The 21,811-nt window shown below is 48.0% G+C and overlaps 1 protein-coding gene across 2 annotated transcripts in view; it reads right to left on the bottom strand.

Annotated features, from left to right (window-relative positions):
* The window catches only part of ADGRD1 (adhesion G protein-coupled receptor D1), a 1,635,406-nt gene that overhangs the window by 1,440,904 nt on the left and 172,691 nt on the right, over positions 1-21,811 (bottom strand). For both annotated transcript variants that reach the window (XM_069620079.1, XM_069620080.1), the window contains 2 exons: positions 6,688-6,894; positions 316-570 (listed from right to left, as the gene is read on the bottom strand). In XM_069620079.1, coding sequence (XP_069476180.1) covers positions 316-570; positions 6,688-6,894 — 462 coding nt within the window. The remainder of the gene's footprint in view (positions 1-315; positions 571-6,687; positions 6,895-21,811) is intronic.

Here is a 21,811-nt window from a genome sequence, read left to right on the forward strand (position 1 = left end):
AGATCAGTGGTTCGGGATCTAGTGGAAATCTTGAGACAATGTAAGGGACCAGTACTAGCGATGGGCTTTTAAAACTGTGGTGCCATTGGCCCCCAGGCAGGTGCCACTAAAATGTGTCTGACTTTCAGCCATCTTTGTAGTCTTTGAGGTATTTCAGTGTTCACAGACATCATCTTTAATGCTGTTACTGTAATGCCATTAATGTTCTTAGAAGAGACAGTTGGCTGTGTGGAGTTCATACCACGTCACGGTGCATTCATATCAAAAAGAAATCCACAAACACCTTCTTAAATGACTACAAATCGTCCTCCTTACCGGTCGCCGCTGTAAAATACATTTGTATCTCTTCGGGGGTGAGCGCGCGTTCCCAGATGATAAATTCATCGAAGGCGCCATTGACGTAGCGACCGGCCTGGTCATCATTGGTGGCCACCACCAAGCTGGAGTTGGGGTCACCATAGCTCTGTGACACTTTTCCACTTGGGTCAGTGGTATTCAAGGTGCCGTTGACATAAATCTTCAGCCCTTTGTCTGATGTCCAAGTGAAAAGTACATGAGTCCAGTCGGCCCCTGAGGAAAAACAGATAGGAAGCCATTAGCAGAGACCAGCGTCATTTTGATTGGTGGAGCAATGCTGTGTGAACGTAAAATATTGCCTATGCACCCAAGTAGACAGTAGTAGTCAACAAATGCAAGACTCTAAGACCATGGTTATGGAATAAAAAGGAAATTATCGAAATATGTACAGATATTTAAATTCTGTTGACTTTGATTTGTCGTTTTATATTTCCTGCCTGTCTGCTCTTGTCCTCTTATTTTGTAGAAAGAGGACCTACAGAATTCTATGTGTTTTTTTTTTCTTCCTTGAATACTGTGAATCTGTTTGCCACCTTCGTCCACGAACCCAAACATTGTCATGTCAGGAGTCACATCTGCGTTGGATCGGCCATTTCAAAACCAGCACTGTCAGGCGTTCAGTCTCTTGCCAAGTGAAATGGCCTGTCACTCTTTCCCAAAACTTTTTTTATATACCAGAATGGATTTTTCACAACCCTAAAATATACATTATTTAAATCAATCTATTTTGTTTTCTATTTCTGTGAAGCACTAACAGAATCAGGGAGTGTGTATTCATCGATGGTGAAAAACATCACTTGAAGACATTGGGTGAAAGAACATGACACATTCATCAAACACAGGGGCATATGTTAGATTAATCTGTCTAATCTCTCAATTTCCATATGTTACCAAGAGTACCAGCTTTCTCGTTTATTCCGGCAATGAAGCTTCCCTTAAAACTGCAATAATAGCTCATTTCTAGATTTCTCCAAAATGACAAAGCTCATGATTGCCCAATAGCATTAAACATTTCAATGTCAATTTCTTATCACATCTCAAATTTCCCCATCTATGACCAAAGATCTCTATAGTTGCTGCCATTTTCTTTTTAAACACCTGCAACAGGAACTCAATGTCAGTGACCTTGATGAAGTCGGATGTTTGCTAACTTGATCATTAGAAAGGATGCACCTTTTGGCCACCCCGCTTTTAAAGTGTGGCTCAATATTTGTGTACGCACTTAGCCAGTGGCGTATCGGTTATAGGTTGCCCCACACCACAATTAACAAAAGTGCAGTTGGGCTTGAAAGAAACAGTGGGTAGATGCATTAATTTCTTCAGCCCCCTGAACCCCCCATGAATCCTATGAAATGGACAAAGGCAGAATGAACCTGTTCCCTTCATTTGAGAATATTCTGAAGTCGCTCAGACAGGAATGCATGAAACACATAGCATGTGTGCCTTCGGTCCACTGAAATGCTGGAATGCTCAGAGAGGAATCCTGATGAATCCTGGGTGCTTTATGAAAGTAAGATTTAAGAAAGCAAGTAGATATTGACTCACGCCCTAAACCCTGTGGCCTAATTACTCCTCACAGGAGCTGTTTTATTATTTGTAATAGATGTTAGTTCATTTGCAGACAGCATGACTATGATAGCATCATATTATCTGCAGTGACTAGCCATGATGTCATATTGTAGTGGCTATGCTAACATCATATTATCTGCAGTGAGTATCCATGATGTCAGACTGTAGTGACAATGATAGCATCATATTATCTGCAGTGAGTATCCATGATGCCATATTGTAGTGGCTATGCTAACATCATATTATCTGCAGTGAGTATCCATGATGTCAGACTGTAGTGACTATGATAGCATCATATTATCTGCAGTGAGTATCCATGATGTCAGACTGTAGTGACAATGCTAGCATCATATTATCTGCAGTGAGTATCCATGCTGTTACATTGTAGTGGCTATGATAATGTCATATTATCTGCAGTGACTATCCATGATGTCATATTGTAGTGGCTATGCTAACATCATATTATCTGCAGTGAGTATCCATGATGTCAGACTGTAGTGACAATGATAGCATCATATTATCTGCAGTGAGTATCCATGATGCCATATTGTAGTGGCTATGCTAACATCATATTATCTGCAGTGAGTATCCATGATGTCAGACTGTAGTGACTATGATAGCATCATATTATCTGCAGTGAGTATCCATGATGTCAGACTGTAGTGACAATGCTAGCATCATATTATCTGCAGTGAGTATCCATGCTGTTACATTGTAGTGGCTATGATAACGTCATATTATCTGCAGTGACTATCCATGATGTCATATTGTAGTGGCTATGATAACGTCATATTATCTGCAGTGACTATCCATGATGTCATATTGTAGTGGCTATGATAACGTCATATTATCTGCAGTGAGTATCCATGATGCCATATTGTAGTGGCTATGATAACGTCATATTATCCGCAGTGAGTATCCATGATGTCAGACTGTAGTGACAATGATAACATCATAGTATCTGCAGTGAGTATCCATGATGACAGACTGTAGTGGCTATGATAACATCATATTATCTGCAGTGAATATCCATGATGTTAGATTGTAGTGGCTATGATAACATCATATTATCTGCAGTGAGTATCCATGATGTTAGATTGTAGTGGCTATGATAACATCATATTATCTGCAGTGACTATCCATGATGACAGATTGTAGTGGCTATGATAACATCATATTATCTGCAGTGACTATCCATGATGTTAGATTGTAGTGGCTATGATAACATCATATTATCTGCAGTGAATATCCATGATGTTAGATTGTAGTGGCTATGATAACATCATATTATCTGCAGTGAGTATCCATGATGACAGATTGTAGTGGCTATGATAACATCATATTATCTGCATTGAATATCCCTGATGTCATATTGTAGTGGCTATGATAACATCATATTGTCTGCAGTGACTAGTGAGTATCCATGATGCCAGACTGTAGTGGCTATGATAATGTCATATTATCTGCAGTGACTATACATGATGTCATATTGTAGTGGCTATGATAACATCATATTATCTGCAGTGGTCTCCATGATGTCATATTGTAGTGGCTATGATAACATCATATTATCTGCAGTGACTATCCATGATGTCAGACAGTAGTGGCTATGATAACATCATAATATCTGCAGTGACTATCCATGATGTCATATTGTAGTGGCTATGATAACATCATATTATCTGCAGTGACTATCCATGATGTCATATTGTAGTGGCTATGATAACATCATATTATCTGCAGTGACTATCCATGATGTCAGACTGTAGTGGCTATGATAACATCATATTATCTCCAGTGACTGTCCATGATGTCATACTGTAGTGGCTATGATAACATCATATTATCTGCATTGAATATCCATAATGACAGATTGTAGTGGCTATGATAACATCATATTATCTGCAGTGATCTCCATGATGTCATATTGTAGTGGCTATGATAACATCATATTATCTGCATTGAATATCCATGATGACAGATTGTAGTGGCTATGATAACATCATATTATCTGCTGTGATCTCCATGATGTCATATTGTAGTGGCTATGATATCATCATATTATCTGCATTGAATATCCATGATGACAGATTGTAGTGGCTATGATAACATCATATTATCTGCAGTGATCTCCATGATGTCATATTGTAGTGGCTATGATAACATCATATTATCTGCAGTGACTATCCATGATGACAGATTGTAGAGGCTATGATAACATCATATTATCTGCAGTGATCTCCATGATGTCATATTGTAGTGGCTATGATAACATCATATTATCTGCATTGAATATCCATGATGACAGATTGTAGTGGCTATGATTACATCATATTATCTGCAGTGATCTCCATGATGTCATATTGTAGTGGCTATGATAACATCATATTATCTGCATTGAATATCCATGATGACAGATTGTAGTGGCTATGATAACATCATATTATCTGCAGTGACCTCCATGATGTCATATTGTAGTGGCTATGATAACATCATATTATCTGCAGTGACTATCCATGATGTCAGACAGTAGTGGCTATGATAACATCATAATATCTGCAGTGACTATCCATGATGTCATATTGTAGTGGCTATGATAACATCATATTATCTGCAGTGACTATCCATGATGTCATATTGTGGTGGCTATGATAACATCATATTATCTGCAGTGACTATCCATGATGTCAGACTGTAGTGGCTATGATAACATCATATTATCTCCAGTGACTATCCATGATGTCAGACTGTAGTGGCTATGATAACATCATATTATCTGCAGTGACTATCCATGATGTCATATTGTAGTGGCTATGATAACATCATATTATCTGCATTGAATATCCATGATGTCAGATTGTAGTGGCTATGATAACATCATATTATCTGCAGTGATCTCCATGATGTCATATTGTAATGGCTATTATAACATCATATTATCTGCATTGAATATCCATGATGACAGATTGTAGTGGCTAGGATAACATCATATTATCTGCAGTGATCTCCATGATGTGATATTGTAGTGGCTATGATAACATCATATTATCTGTAGTGACTATCCATGATGTCATATTGTAGATAACATCCTGTTCTTCAAATTATTACAGGTGGGCCTAACAGTTCAGCCTGGCTACCCATTGGAAAATAGTGGTGTTTTAAGACTTTAGTTTAGGTTGACGACGAAGATGTTCGGTTTTCAGGCGACAAAGGTATAGTGAAGGCTTGGAGGAAGCCGGGTGCTACTTCCGACCCTATCATTACACCCTAATACCAATTTAAGGGTCCCTGGAGTACCAAATCTCTTCTGGTCTGGAGAATGTCTCAATTTATACTTGCTACCAAACAGGGCAATCTCCCCCATCTTCTGATATTCCAAACATGCAAACCTCTCAATTCCATCAAACTATCCAATGTCTTCATTTCCCTGGACTGCCAAATCTCGTCCACCTATTTGCTCTTAGGAGATTACAAAATGATGTGAGTTTTTTCATATAATACTAAATCTTTACATGCCTCCAAATTCCCCGCCGTCATAACTCCCCTTTAGTATATTTGTCTTTAACACCAACATGTTTGATTCCTGATTATGTTTAAATGTTTTGGTTGACTATAGTACAAAATATTAATAATTTCCATTTCTAATTTTTCAAACAATAACACTTCCTTCACTTTTCTCTTAGGATGTAATCTTTTGAATTCCTTTCTGTTTCAAATCACCTGATTGCACGGCTGGACTGTGTCTCTTGATTTCCTTTCTGTATCAAATGTCCTGGTAGCACGGTTGCACCGCGTCTCTTGATTTCCTTTCTGTATCAAATGACCTGGTAGCACGGTTGCACCGCGTCTCTTGATTTCCTTTCTGTTTCAAATCACCTGATTGCACGGTTGCACTGCATCTCTTGATTTTATTGCAGCACTCTAATTGTAATTGGTTACTTATAAGGCGTGCGTTGCCCCTGAGATATCCTCCCAAGACTACTAAATCCCTAATTCTGTATAATCTCAGTTCTCTTGAGTTCCCTGAAGTAGGGATTCAGACATCTCTTCATACTCCCATGCTACTATCAGCCTCATTTTTTCCCAAAAATATAAGTTACACGCAAGACACAACTGACATTAGCACACACGTGTTGTGGGATCTCCTGCATGCAGTTTTCAACATTCACGAGGAAGAGAAGGATAGACGGAAAGGATAAAAGCCGGGTGATCTTGCATTTACGCATTCCATTTTCCCTTGCGACTCGTGACTGTGGAATAGATTTATTTCACACATGCATCCAGATGTTAGACACGCGTGAAATAAAGCGCACTGACGCGATGGAGGAGGAAAGCTCCACTCTGTACCCCTCCTCTTTCATGTCACTGCAAGGAAATGGGGCGGAGAGGCAGGGGAGTTGCTAGGTCTGGAAAACACCCGGGGCTAAGCTGATGTCGGAACTGTTGGCACTTGGGGCTAGCTAGCCTTTTGGCTGTAGCTCCTGAGATTCTATCCGGGGCTACAACCAAAAGATCAGGGGCTATAGCCCCCTTGGCCCCCCCCTAGCAACGCCCCTGCGGAGAGGCAAATAATGGCGTAAAGGCATTAAATTGAGGCAGTTATTGTCCTTGATTTTTCTGATTTACGGATGGACCAGGGTTAATGTGAGGTCATGTTATCCTATACTCTAGTACCTGTTTGCCTGTGGGGGCTCTCTGTAAATGAACACCCTACTCACAGGGTGTGAGTTACAATGTACGGTTAGACCAGCATTGACCTACCTGGGGGGTTGATGCTCGCCTTCCAGCTCTTGTAGTTCCCGTTCGTGTAAATTTCCACGTATCCCTTCTGCTCATCGGAGTAGATCTGGAATCCGCTGGACATCACCTTCTCACCCGAAGCCAAGGAGTATCGTGCTTGTGGTTGCTGCGGTGGCGGCTGCGTCTGGCGCTGCTGCTGAGTCTTCCAAAAAAAGGAGAACGTTACTCCTGAATGGGAGAAACAGGGAAGAGGGTCACTGGCAACGAAGGTGGAGCAAGGCGCCTAGGGGGTAGGAGGAGCATTTACTAGATGCAGTTCTGAACCCCTTAGTGATTTCCTCTTGGATCTATCTCAAGGGCAGGGACCCTGCAGATCCTGTCTCTGGGAAGTAGACTTCTCCGCAGAAAGCATCAGTCCTGGCTGCTCCCTAAATCAGCCTCTCCAAGACCTCGCCCTATTGGAAGCTGTCCCTTAGGCAACGGCCTAGTGGTGCATAGTGCTTCAAATTGCGTAGTGCCATCCCTGGGTGCGCACTGTGCTCACCGCAGCCTTCTGGACTGTTGCAGAGGTATCCCAATGCTACAGCCCATTTTGCATAGTAAGTCTTTTCCCTAGTATTGTGTTCTTTCTTCCCCAGGATCATTATTAAATACTTTTTTCGTCAACATTATTTTGCAAAAACTCATATGGGTGGGGTGGAGTAAGACAAAATTGATGTAAGGTTACTAATATAGGGAATGGGGTTTGGGTGGTGAACCCCCAAATAATTTTAAAAAAAGTTAAATTCGATGAGTTTATTAAAAATAATTCAGTCCCCCAAAAATTAGTTTGAAAAAACACTTGTTGATGTAGGGACATAGAACCCTTTTTATCAGAATATCAAATCTCAAAAAGATTGATTGTATTATAATATCGTTCTCAGATTATCACATTGGTTTTGAGAGTCATTCCAAAATGGCAGCTTCATTCGTGTGAATATGCAAAGTATTTCTTCTATGTCTGCTTTTGCCGCCATGCTGGTTCTTAATGTGGACTAGGTCCATGCAGACATCCTCCTCCGGCCTCGCCCCTCATTCCAGAGAAGAAGCGGGGGTACTGCCTGTTGCTTTGTTCCACAGCAAAACATCTACACAAAATGGCAGGCGCACTTTGGGGCTTATACAAAATAAATGTCTGCTTCACAAATAAAAAATAGGATAATATTGTCTTTGCTTTTAATTCATAATTGAACGTGTGGCGAGCACAAATACTGACCAAATATTAAGAGAATTTGGAAAAGAGTAAATAGTAATGTCCTTGGTTCTTTGCAACAGTTCTCACTATTAACTATTGAAAACCGCAAACACCCATTTCAAGTTCCTTTGGAATTTTATATTTAGGCAAAAAGACAGGGCGCAAAGTGCCTGTAATGTGGGCGCTGCTGTTCTGAGTCATAGTGACACATTGGAGCCAATATTGTCTGTGTCTTTCCCTCTCTCTGCTTCTCTACACATGGACCCTATCAATGTGTTGGTGGTCCAGGTAGTTGTGAGTACACAAAGAAAGAACAGCGAACATTTCATTTAAATACAGTTTATTCATCTGCATGCTAAACAGTGTGTGTTTGGGTTTTGGGATGAACTTCTGTTTAACCCTTCCCCTGATGAAGGCCTGAAATCATTTTGAAGCAGAAACAAGTTGGTGCTTTGCGAGTGTTTCAGCTGTGGGCATCCAGGTTCATAGTTATAACCAAACCTAGTACCCCCTCTCCTTCAAATGAGTAATGATGTAATTGGTGAATTAGGCCTGCAAACCAGGTTAATTGTAGATTTGATTGTTCTAGATAAATGTCCCACTCACATTTACACAGGACAGGGCTCTGCAATCTGTGGCTCTCCATACGTTTTGGACAACAGCTCCCATGACCGCCCCAAGCATTGACTAGTTTAGTTAGGGGTGATGGGAGTTGTAGTCTAAAACACCTGGAGATCAAAGGTTGCAGACCCCTGACCTATGGGAAGCTCTGCGCTCCCTGGGGATACCTGCTGTGGAGCAAACAGAACACCTTGCTGCCAGGGCTCTCTGAGGCAAACCAATAAGCCCTCATAATGTATGGTGGGGCGTTGACGGGCTACCTATCATGGAAGAGCGAAAGGCAGACCGAGATCAAACCTAGTGCTGCGCTCCCTCGGCTGCAGTGAGCAGCTGAGAGAGCGCTCCTGATCCGATCCGTATTGTAGGGACACCATGTTTCCCTTGTGTGTGTGCGTGTGCCCAGCCAGCACATGCCCAATGGCCCATGCGCCATGAAAGACCAGGCGTGTTTGAACCCGGTATGGCACATTGAACATTCTGGATGGGGTACTGCGGGCCATTAGGGAGTAGAGTGCACTGCAGGCCATGCTTGGTGGGGTACTGCAGGCCATGCTGGATGGGGTACTGCGGGCCATTATGGAGTAGGGTGCACTGCAGGCCATGCTTGGTGGGGTACTGCAGGCCATGCTTGGTGGGGTACTGAAGGCCATGCTGAGTCGGGCACTGCAGGCCATGCTGGATGGGTTATTGCGGGCCATGCTGGGTGGGGTACTGCGGGCCATTAGGGAGTAGGGTGCCCTGCAGGCCATGCTGGGTGGGGTACAGCAGGCCATGCTGGGTGAGGTACTGCGGCCATTAGGGAGTAGGGGGCACTGCAGGCCATGCTGGGTGGGGTACTGCAGGCCATGCTGTGTGGGGTACTGCAGGCCATGCTGGATGGGGTACTGCAGGCCATTAGGGAGTAGGGGGCACTGCAGGCCATGCTGGGTGGGGTACTGCAGGCCATGCTGGATGGGGGTACTGCAGGCCATGCTGGATGGGGTACTGCGGGCCATTATGGAGTAGGGTGCACTGCAGGCCATGCTTGGTGGGGTACTGCAGGCCATGCTGAGTTGGGCACTGCATGCCATGCTGGAGGGGTTATTGCGGGCCATGCTGGATGGGGTACTGCGGGCCATTAGGGAGTAGGGTGCACTGCAGGCCATGCTGGGTGTGGTACTGCAGGCCATGCTGGGTGGGGTACTGCGGGCCATTAGGGAGTAGGGTGGCACTGCAGGCCATGCTGGGTTGGGCACTGCAGGCCATGCTGGGTGGGGTACTGCAGGCCAGGCTGGGTGGGGTACTGCAGGCCATGCTGGGTGGGGTAATGCGGGCCATGCTGGGTGGGGTACTGCAGGCCATGCTTGGTGGAGTACTGCGGGCCATTAGGGTGTAGGGTGCACTGCAGGCCATGCTGGGTGGGGTACTGCAGGCCATGCTGGGTGGGGTGCTGCAGGCCATTAGGGTGTAGGGTGCACTGCGGGCCATGCTGAGTCAGGCTCTGCAGGCCATGCTGGGTGGGGTACTGCAGGCCATGCTGGGTGAGGTACTGCGGGCCATTAGGGAGTAGGGTGCACTGCAGGCCATGCTGGGTCGGACAATGCAGGCCATGCTGGGTGGGGTACTGGGGGCCATGCTGGATGGGGTACTGTGGGCCATTATGGAGTAGGGGGCACTGCAGGCCATGCTGGGTGGGGTACTGCAGGCCATGCTGGGTTGGGCACTGCAGGCCATGCTGGGTCGGGCACTGCAGGCCATGCTGGGTGGGGTACTGCGGGCCATGCTGGATGGGGTACTGCGGGCCATTAGGGAGTAGGGGGCACTGCAGGCCATGCTGGGTGGGGTACTGCGGGCCATGCTAGATGGGGTACTGCGGGCCATTAGGGAGTAGGGGGCACTGCAGGCCATGCTGGGTGGGGTACTGCGGGCCATGCTAGATGGGGTACTGTGGGCCATTATGGAGTAGGGGGCACTGCAGGCCATGCTGGGTCGGGCACTGCAGGCCATGCTGGGTGGGGTACTGCGGGCCATGCTGGGTGGGGTACTGCAGGCCATTAGGGTGTAGGGGCCACTGCAGGCCATGCTGGGTGGGGTACTGCAGTCCATGCTGGATGGAGTACTGCGGGCCATTAGGGAGTAGGGGGGCACTGCAGGCCATGCTGAGTTGGGCACTGCAGGCCATGCTGGGTGGGGTACTGCAGGCCATTAGGGTGTAGGGTGCACTGCGGGCCAAGCTGAGTCGGGCTCTGCAGGCCATGCTGGATGGGGTACTGGAGGCCATGTTGGGTGAGGTACTGCGGGCCATTAGGGAGTAGGGTGCACTGCAGGCCATGCTGGGTCGGGCACTGCAGGCCATGCTGGGTGGGGTACTGCGGGCCATGCTGGATGGGGTACTGTGGGCCATTATGGAGTAGGGGGCACTACAGGCCATGCTGGGTGGGGTACTGCAGGCCATGCTGGGTGGGGTACTGCGGGCCATGCTGGATGGGGTACTGTGGGCCATTATGGAGTAGGGGGCACTGCAGGCCATGCTGGGTGGGGTACTGCAGGCCATGTTGGGTGGGGTACTGTGGGCCATGCTGGATGGGGTACTGTGGGCCATTATGGAGTAGGGGGCACTGCAGGCCATGCTGGGTGGGCTACTGCAGGCCATGCTGGGTGGGGTACTGCGGGCCATGCTGGATGGGGTACTGTGGGCCATTATGGAGTAGGGGGCACTGCAGGCCATGCTGGGTGGGGTACTGCGGGCCATGCTGGGTGGGGTACTGCGGGCCATGCTGGATGGGGTACTGTGGGCCATTATGGAGTAGGGGGCACTGCAGGCCATGCTGGGTGGGGTACTGCGGGCCATGCTGGGTGGGGTACTGCGGGCCATGCTGGATGGGGTACTGTGGGCCATTATGGAGTAGGGGGCACTGCAGGCCATGCTGGGTGGGGTACTGCGGGCCATGCTGGGTGGGGTACTGCGGGCCATGCTGGATGGGGTACTGTGGGCCATTATGGAGTAGGGGGCACTGCAGGCCATGCTGGGTGGGGTACTGCAGGCCATGCTGGGTGGGGTACTGCAGGCCATGCTGGCTCCTGTGCATCCACAGCCTAAGGGCCTGTCGTGGGCGTTTATAGCTTGACGCTCACGGCTGCGCTGCAGGCATCAGGACTCAGAGAAAGGTGTGATTGGCGCCGCCCTGCTTCCTGCCTGCCCACAAGCGCAGGGTGGGCCATCCTGCTGAACGGCGCCAGAGGCAATGGGTGCCGGTGGGCTCGTGAAAGTGGCTGCAGGTGAGTATCATTTTAACGTAGTGTTTGTGCACCATTTGTTCATATGTGCATGCTTGCGTGATGTGAGTCTTGCTAGGCGTTGCTTGAGCAGAAGCGGTGTGATTGTGTGTCTGTGTGTCAGTGACTGTGTGTATGTTGTGTGGCTCATGCTGTCTACCTGGCCGGGATGACCCTCGTAGAGATCTATACATGTTCAATTATGCCTCTGGCCTCTTTTACAGCTAAATGGCAAGTGGTGTGTCCCATAAAATGGACCTGTTGTATTAACCAGGACCAGACTCTCGTCCACTCCATGCTGCCCCGCCCATTGCGCAGAAAGACCGGAAATGGGTGGGTCCCGTGTTGGAAAGCTCTTAGAAGTCGAGGCGGGTCTGAAGCACTGGCTCGCGTGTAGCCCGCGGTATCAATGTCGGCGATATTTCTCCCCGTTCATGCTTGGAACGCATGGTCAAAGTATCTGAATTGTGTTGTGTGAACGGAGAACACTTTGACTGCGGGCTAAGCCTGCGATATGGCAAGCAATTATTTACAGTGTATTATCCTCGTGTCTCTCTACCCTGATTTGCATGTGTTAGGTCTTAATATAGTCTTTTGATACCGTTGTGATCTAGTTGTGTTATTGTCGTGCTGGCATACTTCAGTGTGGTGATTTCCGTTTCAAATAGGTGTATCCTGCCCTATAGCAGTCGTTTGTGCATTGGATGTTTATGATTATATTTTATCATATTCATTGTATGATGTACATGTGTGTGTAGATTTGATGGATTACTGTACAAAATAAAATGTGATGTAAAGCAATATATGTGTCCTCGCATCTGCTCCTTGCACTAAACTTTTGCTAAATCAAGCTTTGGCAGAGCAAACAATGTTGGCTTGTGTATAAGTATTTTTTTTTAGTTGTTACCATCTTGTGGCCAGGTAGTACCAGTATGGCACTGCCTGGTAAAAAAGAATTGTCTGTCGCATATCTATACAAAAGACAAAACTGTTGACTTAATAAATGCATGTTGAAAATGCAGCTATATAGCGGTATCTCTACTTGGTGATGGAAAGTGCATTGTGGGGCATGCAGTCTACTGGTGTCACCTGTAGTTTGTAAGTACATTCATAGAAATGCAGTCTTTTGGGTCCTTCAAGACTGCACATTCTTTGACACAATTGTGTGTGTGGTGGGGGATTCATCTGAACCCCGCGAGGCAGTGTACCTCTTGTGGCATGTAGCCCTGTTGTGGATCTGTATTGTGGGAGGCCTGCCGGTATGTGGGACATTGGACCTCATTACGAGGCTGGCGATAGCTGTGCCTGTAATAGAGGCACGGCTGCCGCCGGTATTCTTTTTTTTTTTTTCAGCGCCCAGAAATGGGCAATTACCGGGTCATTACGGCCTTGACGGACCCGGTATTTGGCCATTCCTGGGCGCCAGAAAACAGTGCTCCACATTCTCATTTGAGCCCCGTAGCGCTCAATGGGAATGGGGAGGTCGGATCCACCGGCACCATTCGGAATGGTGCCGGTGCATCCGACATGCTGTGGTGGCAGGCAGAAAGGCACCCGTGAGCACAACTCGTAGTTTGCCGGTCTGGGAACTACGGTACTGGCAAACTTATAATGAGGCCCATTGTCTTTTGAAGGCATTTATATTAATCAAACTGCAGTGCCTTCTGGGATAAGTAGTCTGATGTGGTTATCTGCACTATGAGAAGCAAATGGCCGACGGAGAACTGTAGTTCCCTGCTATGAGATGGTGTGCTATGCTGGCTCCATTACCGAGAGATTTTTCACAGAAAATTCTGTAAAATGCATCATTTTAACCCATTATTTAAAAACAATTCTCAGGGGAGAGAACAACCCAGAAGTCCCCTGATTTGGTTCTGACTCCCCCGCTGCGCCCGGCCGTTCACGCATATTAGGCACATACACGTACGCCCACCAATTCAAAAATTCCCCAGCCAGCCCTACAATAGTTCTGCCACTGAGGATTCTTTCAGGACCCCCCTTCTTAGGGCAATCATGGGACAGGCCACAGGTTTTGCTTGGACAGGCTTCCTACAGTGTCAGGCTGCAGATAAGATCTTGGGTGACCTTCACAACCGTGGAACCGTGGATAATAGTTGTCTGTTCCCGCCTCTGCCACAATACTTTCCTTAGAGTTTTTTTTAATTAATTTATTTTATTTTTTTTGCTTTCAAGAAATGAGAAACCAGCGATTTCCTTTTTCTATGCAACGTTTTTTTCACCCTGTCTCGAAATACATAATTGTTTTTTTTTTTTTTACCAAAGTGTTCCACCTTAATGTGTGTAAAATGTGACTTATTTGTGAGAAAGTAGAATACATTTGTCAAAAAAGCACCAAGTTGCCATGCAGAGCCTGGACATGTAAACTTCCTCGAATTACAGGAAACCTGGTGTGGAGGAGCTGCAGAGGTTTAAAACTATTTCCCGGATCTTGTAGGCTCTTTATATCAAGCCAATGAGCCTGAGCCCCCGTCCTCGGATCCCAGAGGGGGTGTCTTTATCCTGGGGTACTCTGTACCCGTTTGATTTACAAAGATGACGCAAAATTGGGAGAGGGTGTGTCATTTCTAGTTGTAAATTACACTGTCGCCCAAAAGTCATCGTTCTACAAAATGACCATTTTCATCGTCATAGACAAATAGAACAAGCGATGGGGCGGTGGGGGTCAGGGGGATCTGGCTGAGAGATCAGGGGGGCATGTGAGGAACAGGCAATGCACAGTCGCTGGTATGGGGGGGGCTGAAGGGTGCAAGTGCAGACCCAGTCTACAGGGCTGCACTGGGAGGCTTTGGCTCGAGTGTGACTCTTAACTGAACATAGTTGACTCCATTCGGAGAAACTCCCTGGCTTCCTTATTCAATGTCTGGCTGCCCCTCCGTGACCCTAAATTATTGGCAGGACTCGTTCCCTGCTTATGGTCCCTGGGGAGACTGCTGGCCACCTACTTGCTTGATGCCACTTTGCTTACATTGCTGTTGCCCATCGCTCAGGCATCGGGGTGCCTGATCTCGATCCCCTTAGTGACATCCTCTGGGATCTACCTCAAGAGCAGGGACCCTGCAGACCCCCTCTCTGTGAAGGAGACTTCCCTGCAGAGAGCACCATGACCAAGGCCTATTGGAAGCGGTCCAGCAGGTGAGGAACCAACTGCGCCTGGTGCCACCCCAGGGCGCCAAGATGGACGCCTTGTACACCACAGCAATCCCTGTGACAGGGGAGCTAAAATACACCCAATGTGTCTCAAACTGTCCTGACGAGGTCTTCACAGCCTTGTGGGCAGGGTTTGGGTCTATTTGACCTAATAACATTTGATTGAATTTGTTTGACCCTTTTTTCGGTCTAAAATGCGGGGGGAGACCCTCACACCCCCACTTCCCATCAAACTGATCTATACCCTTACCCACGCCCTATATATATATATATATTTAATTTTGACCAAAAAAAGGTCAGAAAATGTGATCAAATGTTTTAGGTCAAATGGTTTTAGGTCAGCTATGCTAATACCATGGACAGAGCACACCTTCTGTTTCTATCATTTTAAACCATTCAGTTGGTCTGAAAATATTGCTGAAAGGCTGCAACAGCCCTGGTCTATTTAAATGGTGTCCCTGCGCAAGACATACTATTGGTAACCCTACATTGAGGACCTGACTGTATTTTACCATGATACCTCTATGAGACCCCAGAAATGTGGCAGAGACTCCTGGGGCCTCAGGGGGGGGAAGGAGGTATCGCTTCTCCTGCTGTTCTCAGCGCCTCTGCGCCTCATTGTTAGTCCCCGTTCCATAGCCTCATTGGGCATCATTGGGAAATGGCGGTGTTGCCAGCGGTTGTAATATGGCTGGCACCCTTAACTCCATGTTTGGGTGGTAGCACTGCCATACACATGCAGGCGGTGTGCCTGCTCATGGCTAGCAGGCAGACCTCTAAAGCAAGCAGTACCGATAGCACTGCCTGCCTGCCGAGTTGGTTAGACACCAGCTCAAGACCTTTCTGAAAACGATATGGACTGCATGGATGCTGAAACAGACCAAACACAATTGCCGTAACATAAGACCGTGGTGGGGGGCTGGGGTTAGGGTTAGCAAATCTGCCTAATTACCACCAAAATCGGTTACCGCTGCCGCCAGTTGGTGTGGTCTACTTACCACGGGATACCAAGTGTTGGGACGGCGATGTTAGTCCCCATTGTTGGATTCCATATGACTCCATAGGGATTTGGTCAGATTTAGGACACGCGGTAATTCCGTCAAGGTAAATCCGCAGATTGTTGGGATTAACGCACTTGCACCCCTGGGCATCTAACTGCCCAACACGCATACCCTGTGAGCTCCTGCGGCAATGCCACCGCACCCAGAGCATGGCTCATGCACACACCCCTGGGCATTAACTACCCAGCAAGCATACCCTGTGAGCTCCTGCGGCAATTCCACCGCACCCAGAGCATGGCTCACGCACACTTGCACCCCTGGGCATTAACTACCCAGCAAGCATAGCCTGTGAGCTCCTGCAGCAATGCCACCGCACCCAGAGCATGGCTCATGCACACACCCCTGGGCATTAACTACCCAGCAAGCATAGCCTGTGAGCTCCTGCAGCAATGCCACCGCACCCAGAGCATGGCTCATGCACACTTCCACCCCTGGGCATTAACTACCCAGCAAGCATAGCCTGTGAGCTCCTGCAACAATGCCACCGCAACGAAAGCATGGCTCATGCACACTTCCACCCCTGGGCATCTAACTGCCAGCAAGCATACCCTGTGAGCTCCTGCAGCAATGCCACCGCACCCAGAGCATGGCTCATGCACACACCCCTGGGCATTAACTACCCAGCAAGCATACCCTGTGAGCTCCTGCGGCAATGTCACCGCACCCCAGCATGGCTCACGCACACTTGCACACCTGGCCATCTAACTGCCCAGCAAGCATACCCTGTGAGCTCCTGCGGCAATGCCACCGCACCCAGAGCATGGCTCACGCACACTTGCACACCTGGCCATCTAACTGCCCAGCAAGCATACCCTGTGAGCTCCTGGGGCAATGCCACCGCACCGAGAGCATGGCTCATGCACACTTGCACCCTAGCCATCTAACTGCCCAGCAAGCATACCCTGTGACCTCCTGCAGCAATGCCACCGCACCCAGAGCATGGCTCATGCACACTTGCACCCTAGACATCTAACTGCCCAGCAAGCATACCCTGTGAGCTACTGCGGTAATGCCACCGCACCCAGAGCATGGCTCACGCACACTTGCACCCCTTGCCATCTAACTGCCCAGCAATCATACCCTGTGAGCTCCTGCGGCAATGCCACCGCACCGAAAGCATGGCTCACGCACACTTGCACCCCTGGCCATCTAACTGCCCAGCAAGCATACCCTGTGAGCTCCTGCGGCAATGCCACCGCACCAAGAGCATGGCTCACGCACACTGCACCCCTGGCCATCTAACTGCCCAGCAAGCATACCCTGTGACCTTCTGCAGCAATGCCACCGCACCCAGAGCATGGCTCATACACACTTGCACCCTAGCCATCTAACTGCCCAGCAAGCATACCCTGTGAGCTACTGCAACAATGCCACCGCACCCAGAGCATGGCTCACGCACACTTGCACCCCTTGCCATCTAACTGCCCAGCAAGCATACCCTGTGAGCTCCTGCAGCAATGCCAACGCACCGAGAGCATGGCTCACGCACACTTGCACCCCTTGCCATCTAACTGCCCAGCAAGCATACCCTGTGAGCTCCTGCAGCAATGCCAACGCACCGAGAGCATGGCTCACGCACACTTGCACCCCTTGCCATCCAACTGCCCAGCAAGCATACCCTGTGATCTCCTGCAGCAATGCCATCGCACCGAGAGCATGGCTCACGCACACTTCATACAGCAGACCCTGGCCTGCGGTCACTGTGTGTAGGGACGCGGACTGGGGCCATGCCCTCTGCCTACAGTGATGCCCATGGCATTGCCAAAGGCCATGTCTTTAATGCCCTACCTCAGTGCGTGGTTGTGGGTGCAGCCCTGTGCTAACAAAGGGGAAACGGGCACAAGGTGTGGCTCTTAGTGCTATGCCCAGGAGGGTACTGGGGGCACAGATCATCATTGTAGGGTACTTCCTCTGGACAGTAATCTTGTGGCATGAACAGATTAATGATTTCAGGGAAGATGTACCTTCATGTTGACATGTTTGAATACAGACCTGTCATATACTTAGGCCCACCCACAGACTCTGCAGAATACTGGAGGTATTTATGAAGCTCAGACTCCCACTTAAGCCCAGGTTCCTGTCGGGGCTTGTAATGTGCTGCTCAGGAGCAGCAGACGGCCAGTTAATAGGACCGCCGTTTTATGTATTAGCAGAAAGGGGTGGTTTCATCGAGGTCTTCAAAAAGTCTCACATCTTTTTCTCTCTATGAACTTTGCCCCTTCCCCTTTCCTTCCCAACCCTTCTTTCCTCATCTCCAAACGCGCCAACTCAAAGACAAGGGACCTTTCAACCTGCGCTCTACAAGAAAAGGATGAAATGCGTGAGATAACGAGAAAGAAAAGAAGCGTTTGCAGAGAGGTCGCAGGAAGAAAGGGACGGGTGGAGAAAGCGAGGGACGAGAAGGGGAGTAAGAAATGTGCTCTAGCGCCTTGAAGCCTCTCACGTGCTAGATGGAATTACCAATAACGATCTTGGACCCAAATAACCGGACAGACTAAAGGAATATGCCAAAAGTACTACTTTATTATCAGCATAAAATAAAGTAGGGCAATCTGGCAAACAAGCTGTAGTCCACACACTCACACCACCATCTGATTATACAAAGGTTTTATCCCTCGATATGAATCATCTATGACGTCATCCTAAGTGGCAAACTGTAAAACCTATTGAAGGGAGGGATTGGTTAAGGGAACATATATACATATATGCTGTGTAAGTATTAACAATATTATTGGAGGCCCCTTATCTGGTGGGCATGCCTTGAACCACCTCTAAATATGTATAGTACTGATTATAACAAAATAATGGCAGCAGACTGGTCTTTGCAACATTGTATAGCATGTTGCTAAATAGACCCTCTGATTGGTTGGCATCCCCACCCAACCTTGGACTTTCGGCTTGCTAGCAGTACGTAAGCAAAATGGACCCCAGGTGCCAGAGTAACATCAGATTACTCCCCACTTTCCCAATTAGTCCATCATTTCTCATCCGTCAGGCCCTAAACCAAGGCTTCTTCTTTATAGTTGACCTTGCAACCTGTTCTTTATTCTGGGACGTTTGAGAGAGTGTAGGTACACCATTATCTGCATCTGGCGCTTAATGAATAGCCCTTTCGTTGGACTTCTGAATCACGTGTGGGGAGACCACCAATTTGTCAATTTCGACCTTCTATTTACAGCTGTTAGATTCAATTGTACTGGGTGTCAATACTCCTTTCGGCCTCTAGAGACTTACTCACTCCCACCTTGCATATGCTTTTCACATCTTTAATTGTCCAATACTTGGCTCTTGCAGATGTTTTCCTCTTTACTTAATTTAAGAGAAATATGTCTTATCCGTTGACTCCCCTTGTGCGTTGATCCCAGGCCAATAGACTCCTCTTTATTCTTCACAAAAAGCTCATTTTCCAGCGTCTCCTGACTCTGCAGCCCTGGTCTGTCTCAGCGGTAGCTTGATTGGTTTTAATGAGTAATGAGTACGGAGTCCATCTTTCCATCATGGCCGCCCTAACCACATTATGTTTTCTTCTGCAGAAAGCCTCTATATGTCTTGTTTACCTTGTGTTTCTGCGTATATACACTTATTAGTCAGCAGGTTATGATATGATATGATATGATATGATATGACATTTGTAACGCGCCTATACACAAGTGTTTCAAGGCGCGACGAGGCAGGGAGGGGGGACAAAGGGAAGACAGACAACGATCCTACTACACCAGGTGTCATTCAGATTGCGCAAGTGCATGGGCAGAGGGGGAAGGGAAAGTGCAAGGGGAAAGGGAGAGGGGAAAGTGCAGTACAGGGGTAGTAGAATAACAGGATAAATAATAAGGGTCAGCTGGTGGCAAGTGTAGGGTAAGTACATACAAGTGCTGGGGAGGGGGATTGTAGGGATACAGAGACAGTCCCGCAGTGCAGGGGTTGCCAAGGGAGGCAGTGCAAGGGGAGAGTGGCTGGGCCAGGGACTGAGATCGGTGAGAGTGGCCCAGTTGCAGATTCAGTGCAGTTTCAGTCAGGAATTTAGCAGGGGAGAGGGGGAGAGAAAGCAGAAGCAAAGAAGCAAAGAGGAAGGTTTTGAGGTGCTTCCGGAACCGGAGATGGTTCTCCTCAAGTTTCAGGGATGCAGGAAGGCTGTTCCAGACGGAGGCCCCTGCCGCGGAGAGAGATCTACCCCCAACTCGTTGCTTGGAGAAGCGGCTGACCCCGAGGGAGTTGGAGGCGGATGAGCGAAGAGCTCGAGAAGGAAGATATTTAGGAAGAGAGAGTTGAAGGTATTTTGGTTACTTGATCTTCTTTGCATAAATGATTTTTTCATTTTCGATTACATGTTTCTCTTGTTATTTCAGTGACTTCTTTATTCTTAAGTATTTGCATTTCGTTACAGTGCATCTCAGTATCTTTCTTTCAAGACATCACTCTGCCCTCGTCAGATTTCACTTATAGCTCTTTGATGTCCAATGTTGTGTGCCAATATCTTCCCACCCGTATAGTGCGAGGGTATATTCGATAAATTGTGTAAAATGAAAGTGCAGAGTTGGAAAAGTGGTGTCCTCGAGACATGGTGCCAGGAGTCACCTTACTGCATCCCTAAGTGACTAACCGTAACTCTGTGCACTGTCCCCCTTCTCTGGCCCCCAGAAAAAGGCACGTGCATAGGCTAGCTCTGCCCCAGGTCTCCCACACTGGCACTGCTCGCTCTCTCTGATGACTGCCAGCATTCTGGCTCTGCCATGCTGCCCAGTCGAGGGGAAAGTGTGGCCTTGCAAGAACTTAAGTCCACTGGATAGTGCAGGAAATTGAGCTCTCTGGGCATTACAAGAAATGGTGGTCCATGGGGTCCAGCAAGAAATAGGACTCCCCTACCCCTTCCAACCCCTCCCTTACCCAGACTCTACAAGAAATGGAGTTCTCTGAGCACTGCCAGAACTGGAAGTCCCTGGCACTGCGAGAAGCTGAATGCCCCTAATCCCCCGAGCATTGCATGAACCAGAACTCTCTGGGCACTGCCAGAAACGGCTCTCTGGGCACTGCAAGACATTGAGCTTTCTGGGCACTGCAAGAAATAGAGCTCTTTGGGCACTGCAAGGAATGGAGTTTTCTGGGCCCTGCAAGAAATTGAGTTTCAAACACTTGTGTATAGGTGTGTTATAAATACCATCTCATATCTATGGGCACTACAAGAAATGGAGCACTTTTGGTACTGCAAGGATTGGAGTGCTTTGGGCACTGCAAGAAATTGAGATCTTTGGGCACTGTAAGAAATGACGATCAGGACTTCAAGATGGCCACCGGCACCAGGTAGACATGCCGGCGTCGCACATCTTTAATGTCGTTCCCCCCACCCCGAAGCTGCAGATTTCAGTTGCCAGCCATGGAAATAAAGAGTGGGGCATCAGCCCCACATAGGTTGCTCAAGTAGGCAAGAGCAAGCTGCTTTCCGTCGACTGTCAGCAGGGCGCGGAGCACAGACGGCCTAGGCCCAGATCGGAGCCTTGTAAGGGAGAGACGCAGTGGGTCGCTGACTGAAGTGCATGCCCGGACCGGGCAGTAGCATCCGAAAAATGTTCTCTGAACAGCCCCACCGAGCTCTTGTACTCGCTCACAGGAGAGTGAGGTTATGCCTGATCTGTTCGGGGCTGCTGTCATAGTGGGACCGGGAGACAGACAAATGGCGGGCGTGGAGACCAGTGTAGGCAAGCGGCTTGGGGGCTCTTCAGAGTCCCACCAGTGAGGACTGCCACACGCCAGGGGTCTGAGACTTTACGGGCAGCATGAGTGTCATGCCTTGAGAGCGCAGAGACTGCCA

Source organism: Ambystoma mexicanum, chromosome 10 (assembly GCF_040938575.1).
Source record: "Ambystoma mexicanum isolate Mex_15411 chromosome 10, UKY_AmexF1_1, whole genome shotgun sequence".
Classification (NCBI taxonomy): domain Eukaryota; kingdom Metazoa; phylum Chordata; class Amphibia; order Caudata; family Ambystomatidae; genus Ambystoma; species Ambystoma mexicanum.